The sequence below is a fragment of the Myotis brandtii genome, unplaced genomic scaffold, assembly GCF_000412655.1.
Source record: "Myotis brandtii unplaced genomic scaffold, ASM41265v1 scaffold363, whole genome shotgun sequence".
NCBI classification, from domain to species: Eukaryota; Metazoa; Chordata; class Mammalia; order Chiroptera; family Vespertilionidae; genus Myotis; species Myotis brandtii.
This window is the reverse complement of record NW_005363938.1, coordinates 3778771-3787477: the sequence shown is the minus strand read 5'-3', so window position 1 is coordinate 3787477 and position 8707 is coordinate 3778771. Positions and strand designations below refer to the sequence as shown.

Below are 8707 nucleotides of genomic sequence, written 5' to 3'. Positions count from 1 at the left end.
GCATCGCAACCTCCCGATCTGCCCTGCTCTGTGCATGACGGGGCGGCGCCCCAACTCCCCAATCGGCCCTGCTCTGAGCCTGACCAGGGGCTGCACTTAGGGATTGGGCCTGCCCTCTGCCACCCAGGAGCAGGCCTAAGCCAGCAGGTCGTTATCTCCCGAGGGGTCCCCAGACTGCGAGAGGGCACAGGCTGGGCTGGGGGACCCCCCTCCCCTGGCCCCCCGAGTGCACAAATTTTTGTGCACCGGGCCTCTAGTATAATAATAATGTTGCAATGTATGGGAAAAGTGCTGGGTTGTAAGTGGGTTCAATAAGGGGTATCCAAATATAACAAATGTTTGCTAATGAAGGTAAGTCAGGTAATATTCAGAGACATGAAATTAATCATCTTTTAATTCATGTTTACATTTAATTTGGCTTTTATTTACTTCATGTGTTACTCCTACAGACGCCATAGTTTAAATATTGGGGAACCTTTTATTTTGTAAAGATTAACACCCATGTGCTATTAAGGTTCTGTCAGTCACCTTTTGTAGCTACATTATATATTAAATTTTAAGAATTGTACCCTAAATGTTGTAATATCATGGTTGTTAAAATAATTAAGTACATTTGACCTTAAATAGGCTTTGATTATGACCAGTAGTTGTAAATTTAGAAGAGATTTTGAATTTAATGGTATTGATGTCTGAGTTTAATTTTTCTGAGTGCCATTTTCAGGGGAATGAATTGGAAGTAACCATCATGATGGTGGTAGAAGCACTGTGTGAACTTCATTGTCCTGAAGCGATACAGGGAATTGCTGTCTGGTCATCTTCCATTGTTGGGAAAAATCTTCTTTGGATTAACTCAGTGGCCCAACAGGCTGAAGGGAGGTAAGTTGGAAGGAAGGAAATGGGTGATAGAATTTCTTTATGTTTAAATCATTTGTATTACTGGCTAACATTGTATTTAAATGCTAAAACAGCTTTGATCAATTTTAGCAGTTGGAGCTTGCTTATAAATCGTTTTACTAGGACACATCTTCAGTCAGTCTTTAGTAGCAAAACTTAAGTGTCTTTCTTATTTGTGAATTAATAAGAATTCTTTCTTAAAACAAGATCTGCCAATTATTTGGTTTATAAATACTTTTGAACTTGATCCTTAATTAATAACCTTTCACATCAGTCTGGTACAAATTATCCTTTATGGCTAGAGTAATTGCTTATTAGCCCTGTACACTCAACATTCAGACTCATTCGATTTCTCTAGATAAATGAGAATGTACCATAATCTGTGTACATTGATGTAAGTTTTATCAAATCTGTAAAATGTAGGAAAAAAAATAAAAGAACTGTTCATAATTCCATCTCCTAATGGTAACTATAGTTTTTGTGTATATGCCTTTTTGTTCTTTTTTCTTCTCATGTCGTTTTCTCCCCTCTTTACACAGAAATAGCAGTGTTTTTGCTGGCCACATGGTTTTGCTTTTTCCACTGAGCAATATTTTAAAAAGTATTTTGCCATGTTAAAATATTCTACAATATGATTTTTAATGTCACAGTTATATTTATATGTGAATATACCCGAATTTAACATCCCTGTTGTTGGGCAATAAGGTTGTTTCTGTTGTTTGTTTTTTACTACACCTTCATTTTTAAAAAAAATATAGTTTTATTGATTTCAGAGAGGAAGGGAGAAGGAGAGAGAGATGGAAACATCAATGATGAGAAAGAATCATTGATTGGCTGCCTACTGCACGCCCCCTACTGGGGATTGAGCCCGCAACTCTGGCATGTGCCTTGACTGGAATCGAGCCCGGGACCCTTCAGTCCGCAGACTGTTGCTTTGTCCACTGATCCAAACCAGCCAGGGCTTTACTACACCTTCTTAATACACCTTGGCATTTAGCTATTTGCTCATAGTTGTGGTTATTTTCTTTGAATTCATTTCTACAAGCTGATTTACTAGAAGAAAGGCTATGGATCTAAGAAAGGCTATGATACATACTGTTACTAAGTTACCCTACAGAAAAGTTTATTCCAATTTAAATCCCTAACAGTAGAGAATACCTTATCTTCACCTTTGTGAACACTGAGTGTCACTGAGAAACAAGAACCCGGTCACCATCATCATTGAAAGTATTTGTTTTATTTTACATTGCTTTATTTTTGGGCAGGGGGAGACAGTGATGAGAGAGAATCACTGCATGCCCCCTACTGGGATTCGAGTCCACAACCCAGGCATGTGCCCTCGAACTGTGACCTCCTGGTTCATGGGTGGACTCTCAACCACTGACCCACACTGCCCTGGCTACATTGCTTTATTAATGGTTAATAGTAAAACTTACCTCTGTGTGCTATATTGATGATTTGTGATTTTTGAAAACCCAGATTAAGTTTTCATGGCCTCTCATTTTTTTCTTTATTGATCTGTGAAATTTTAATATACACCAAGATTATTGATGCTATTTAATTTCTTGACTTGTAATTTGCTTTTAATGTTTATGGTGGGGTTTTTTTATACCCAGAAGTTTCAGATTATTATGCCATTAGATCTGTTACTTTATGGATTCTTTTCTTGTATTTATTTTTCTATTAACCTTTGCACACATTGAGATCAGATATTTATCCAAATATTTTCTGTTATTTTTTGCCATCTTTTTTTCAACATTTAACAATGTAATTTATTTTCAGTTGTTGGGAGGAAGAGATCTAATTTTTTGCACGCCCCACGCAAAATAATCAACTAATTATCTAGCTCATTTTATTGAGTGATTCATTCTTTCCAGTTTTTATGGAAATGAATATGTGGATAATTTAAAAATAAGGCTGTCTCAATTTGCGTTGAAGGTTTGAAAAGGCCTCTGTGGAGTACCAGGAGCATCTGTGTGCCATGACAGGGGTTGATTGCTACATCTCCAGTTTCGACAAATCTGTTCTTACATTGGCCAATGCCGGGCGAAATAGCGCCAGCCCAAAACATTCTCTAAACGGTGAGTATTCAACATTTAAATAAAAGTAGTCATCAAATAATATATACTGATGATCTTACTGCATGCTTTTTAATTTCTGCACTCTGATATATTCATAACTGCTCTGGATCTCTCTATATGTATTATAAATACTTTCACTCAGGTGACTCCAGGAAATCTTTGTTGTCCAAACCACCTGACTCTTCCCCTGAGGTTATAAATTATTTGGGAAATAAAGCATGTGAGTGCTACATTTCAATTGCTGATTGGGCTGCTGTACAGGAATGGCAGAATGCTATCCACGACTTGAAAAAGAGTACCAGCAGTACTTCTCTCAACCTAAAAGCGGATTTCAACTATATAAAGTAAGGATTTTTTTTTTCAGTTGTAAATTATGATACTTAACCCCATTAAACAAATTTTCAGTAACTTTAAAGGCTTCCTCTGTGGCAGAAAAATGTTGAAATTGGTCATATCTACTATTGCAAGATGGTTGTAGCTCTAATGCTGCGTTCTAAAAATGACTATAGTTAGAAACCAACATTAGAAGTGAGGAGGGCATTCATGCTATGCAAAAACAGACTCATAATTGTTGAAACAGTTATTTGGTATGATTCTCAGAGCCTATTCAAGTGAGGAGGGCATTCATGCTATACGAAAACAGACTCATAATTGTTGAAACAGTTACTTGGTATGATTCTCAGCCTATTCCTATTCTAAAATAAAACTGAATATAGAGTAGTCCCCCCGCCTCCCACCTTATCCATAGGGGATACTTTCTAAGACCCCCAGTAAATGCCTGAAACTGCAGATATTACCAAACCCTGTACATACTTTTTCCTATGTATACATAACCAATGATAAAGATAAATTAGGCAGAGTAAGAGCTTAACAACAATAACTAATAATCAAATAGAACAGTTATAATAATATACTGTAATAAAGCTTATGCGAATGTGGTATGACTCTTTCTCTCATCTGATAACCTACTGATAACTTAGATGGCTACTAAGTATACATGGGCAGGTAGTGTATACATGTGGATATCTGGACAAAGAGATGATTCCCGTCCCAAGTGGGATGGTGTGAGATTTCATCATGCTGCTCAGAACAGTGCACAATTTAAAACTTATGAATAGTTTATTTCTGTAATTTTCCATTTAACATTTTCGGACCACTGTTGACCATGGGTAAGTGAAACCGTGTCCTAGCTGGTTTGGCTCAGCGGATAGAGCGTCGGTCTGCAGACTAAAGGGTCCTGGGTTCGATTCCAGTCAAAGGCACATCCCTGGGTTGCGGGCTCGATCCCCAGTAGGGGGCGTGGAGGAGGCAACCAATCAATGATTCTCTCTCATTGATGTTTCTGTCTGTCTCTCCCTCTCCCTTCCTCTCTGAAATCAATAAAATACATATTTTTAAAAAAAGAAAAAAAAAGTGAAACCATGAATAAGGGAGGGACTATTATAAAGATAAATTTTTCACTGCTTTAGAAAGGATCACATTTGATGGCATTGTTTCTAAATTAGATATGAATACAGTAAATCCTCACTGATATCATTGATAGGTTCTTGGAAATTGACTTTTAAGTGAAGTGAAATAACATATAAGGAAACTAATTTTATTATAGGCTAACTAGAGGCCCGGTGCACGATCGGGGCTGGGAGGGACGTGGGAGGTTGGCCAGCCGGGGAGGGACCATGGGAGGGCTCCAGGGCATGTCTGGCCCATCTCTCTCAGTCCTGATTGGCCAGACCCCAGCAGCAAGCTAACCTACCGGTCAGAGTGTCTACCCCCTGGTGGTCATTGCACGTCGTAGTGAGCGGTTGAGTAGCCTTAGTATATCATTAGCATATTACACTGATTGTTTGAAAGGACAACCAGACACAGCGTATTAGGCTTTTATTATATAGGATTAATATAAACAAAAGTTAAGTTCCCATCACAAAAGCATCAAACTTCTAAGTCAAGACCCAAAACCCTTCTAATACTAAACATTGACATAAATGTGAGCTATAAATACATTTTTGAAAGGTTAATAAAAACAAATAAGAACCAAGTAAAAATTAGTAATAAAAAGAAATAAGTGTGAAAAGGACTTTGACCCCTAATAAGCTAAAAAAAATCGTAGGTGGAATTTGAACAGGAAAGGCATGTTATGATCTGTGTTAGTGGTTCACTCTGCTGTGTTGTAAAGAGAAAGGAGATGTGGGGGCAAGGATAGCATATAGACCATTAATTTGTGGCTGTAAAAGTAGAGGAAGGAGAAAACATACTATTAATTGAAGTAGGAACGCACAAAGAACAGTGAGGCATGTTTAAGAAAAGTGTTTGTGAAACATGCAGATGAAATTAAGTATGCAGTTAAGAATTGGATTTGGAACTAAGGAGGAAAATCTAAGCTAGAAAGAGATGTGGGGATCACGAGCATATAGGTAATAATTAAGGCATGACTCTATACTCTGGAGCCCTTATAAACCACCAACCACAGGTAAAGCTCTGGAGAAGAATGAGTAAAAATGAAAGTGTGCCAGGAGGGCTCAGAATCCTTTTGAGCATCTGTTAAGGGATGTGGAAGGAGCCATTGAAGAGAACACAAGGACATTGAGAAAGGAAGTGTGGGAGATGAGAGCCAGAGTGGAATAGTCAGCCTTGTCAGAAGCTCCAGGATGCAAGCAAGAAAAGCTTTATAGAGAGAGAAGGAGAAACAGCCAGGTTGAATTTGAACACTGTTGGTGGAGAAATTTGAAAGTGAAAAGCATTAGGTAGGTTAATTGGGTAGTGAGTTTTTCTTTCTTTTTTTTTTATTAATCCTCACCCGAGGATATTTTTCCATTGCTTTTTAGAGAAAGTAGAAAGGTGAGGGAGAGACAGAGAGGAATATTGATGTGAGAGAGATACATCAATTGGTTGCCTTTTGCATGCATGCACCCTGACCAGGACCGGGAAACCTGCAACCAAGGTACGTGCCCTTGACCTGAGTTGAAACCAGGACCCTTTAGTCTGCGGGCTGATGCTCTATCCACTGAGCCAAACCGGCTAGAGCAGTAGTGAGTTTTTCTTGAAGTCTAGGGGAAGAAGCTGTGGCTGAAGTAGAATATTGTGTGTTTATTTTAAATACTAGAGGCCTGGTGCACAAAAATTTGTGCACGGGAAGGGGGTGGGGGGTGTCTCTTAGCCAGCAGGTGGTTATCTCCCGAGGGGTCCCAGACGGTGAGAGGGCACAAGTGTGTTGCGCACATGGCAGGGCCGATCCGGGGGTTGGGGTGCACACGGGATGCCCGGGTGTGCACCGCCCAGCCACCCCGGGTCGGGTCACACACGGACACCCGCCGCCCCGGGTCACAGATAGCAGGCCCGGATGGCGGCAGGGCAGGCTAGATGGTGCTGTCCCGCCCTGCCTGCGGTATGCAAATTAGCCGCCATCTTTGTTGGTGGTTAATTTGCATATCATGCTGATTAGCCGATGGGAGGTGTAGTGAAGGTACAGTCAATTACCATGTTTGTCTATTATTAGGATTTATTAGATAGGATATGATTGGTGAGATTAAGTGTTCTTTTAGGCAAAGGGGGAGGAGACACTAGAAAGCAGAGGTTGAAGAAAAAGGGTAAAGAACATTGATTAAAGGATTAACTGAACCCCCCCCCCCCCCCACCTTTTCTGTGCCTCAAGGAAATCGGTTAAAGTTAGATACAGATAGTTTTGGGAATAGATGGTAGGTTGGGTAAGGGGAGAGGAAATTAAAGCCTGTGGTTTTTGTTCCTTCTTTTTTTTATTTTCCTAAGGAGCCAGTCATTAGCTGAAAGTGTGAGGGTATTGTAGAATATAGTGGGCACAGGCGGAACTTACCACTGGAGAAGACTTAGACCCTGTAGTGGCAGAAGGGTAAGTGTTTTGACAGTTCATCAGCCATACGGCTCACCTGAGAGGCTGGTGATTACATTGAGCCAGGAGTGGGGCTTATTAAGGTAGAAGCAGGTACAGTCAAGTGATGTCTATTTACAGTGCAGGATTCAGGCTGAGATGTAAGGGAAGCAACACAGTGAGGGGGATAGGAAAAGATGAGTGATTCACAGAGAAGAGATTAAGAAACTAAGTCATCTTGGTTAGAGAGCAGCTACAATAGGAATGGGAACAGGGTCAGGGATCTGAAAGTAGCAGTGAGGAGCTAAAAGGTGAGGCCTCTCATCTTGGCATTGATGCTCCAGGACTATAGGAGGGAGTTTCAGAGGGTTCACCATTTTCAGGTAAGGGAAGGAGATGGAAAGAAAGACTTCCTTAAAAGAAGAGAAAACAGATTCAATGAAACATAGTAGGAAAGGTAGAGAGGGACGGGGGAGGGGTGTCAGCAGTGAATGAAGGCAGGACTAGGATTAATAAAGACCTACAGGGTCTTGGGCTTTAGATGATGGGTGAGGCCCTATAGGATGTCTGGTGATAGCTTGGGGAGAACTAGATGTTGAAGTTGCCCTGCAGAAGTCCACTGCCAGTTTGTTGGAGGGGCCTCAATGAAAATAGGCGCATGTAAAAAGAGGAAGGCGACATGGAGGGGTGAGCATGCTAAACTGCGTAATATCTAAAGCTGTGACTTTCCGGTTTGCCAGTCCAATTTTAGTGCTAATTAAGATGGTAGTCACATCTTCAAAATAAAAATAAAATGGTGGCTGCTGTGGAAAGAGCTTCATCAAAAGAATGCTGTGTAATTTTGCTGTCTTTTTTAAGAAAAAAATTTTTTTTAATGGTTCCACAGGCTGGATATGGTGTAATACATAATACAAGCTAACCTATATTTTAATTACAGATCACTAAGCAGTTTTGAGTCTGGAGAATTCGTTGAATGTACTGAGCAATTAGAACTGTTACCAGGAGAAAATATCAATCTACTTGCTGGAGGATCAAAAGAAAAAATAGGTATTTGAGATAATTTTTATTCACAAGTTGCTCAAAATGTTTGGCTTTTAGGATTTTACTGGGAAATCTGGGAAGTTATTGTATATGAACTTTGGGGCAGAGTTCCATGCAAATCAGCTAATTAGGACTGTTCTGTTTATTTGGCAAATAAATAGTTTAAAATTAAGCAAACTTTAAAAAGTAATACTTGGAAATTTATCTAGCCAATTTGCTTGAAAAAGTATGAGTAGTGTTTAAGCTAAATATATTTTGTGCTTGACATCTTGATGTGGTTCATTAATTAAGTTTTTTATCACAACTGAAAGATTTTGTATAATGTATACTGTAGTATTGGGTAATTTGTGTGGTAGCATTGATTTGCTAGATTCAGTAAGATTTGCCAAAGTAGCTCTAGATTAACCCCTATGAATAGTGACTTACTGATTTCTAAGCCTTGAAATGAACTCATTTGGGGGAGTTCTAAATTAAAATTTTATATAAAGAATCATTTTCATAGGTGTCAGAAGTAGTATTTACTTGTTTGAAACTAATATGAAAGGAGGTATTAATTGATAATTTCTTAACACTGTCAAAATATCATATTACTCGTACATTAAAAGTGAATTAACTTTTAATGGAATCTATTTAACTTATGTAGATATGAAAAAACTGCTTCCTAACATGTTGAGTCCAGATCCAAGGGAACTCCAGAAAGCCATTGAAGTTCAGTTGTTAAGAAGCTCTGTTTGTTTGGCAACTGCTTTAAACCATCTAGAACAAGATCAGAAGTGGCAGTCTATCACTGAGTAAGTTGAATCCTAAGGAGGTGAATGTGCATTACATATGTACTAGAGGCCGGTGCACG

At 39.3% G+C, this 8707-nt stretch overlaps 1 protein-coding gene across 6 annotated transcripts in view; it reads left to right on the top strand.

The window, feature by feature from the left end:
* The window catches only part of SMG1 (SMG1 phosphatidylinositol 3-kinase-related kinase), a 155816-nt gene that overhangs the window by 100877 nt on the left and 46232 nt on the right, over window positions 1-8707 (top strand). For all 6 annotated transcript variants that reach the window (XM_014544419.1, XM_005871998.2, XM_014544423.1 and 3 more), the window contains 5 exons: window positions 722-876; window positions 2833-2975; window positions 3118-3319; window positions 7754-7863; window positions 8501-8648. In XM_014544419.1, coding sequence (XP_014399905.1) covers window positions 722-876; window positions 2833-2975; window positions 3118-3319; window positions 7754-7863; window positions 8501-8648 — 758 coding nt within the window. The remainder of the gene's footprint in view (window positions 1-721; window positions 877-2832; window positions 2976-3117; window positions 3320-7753; window positions 7864-8500; window positions 8649-8707) is intronic.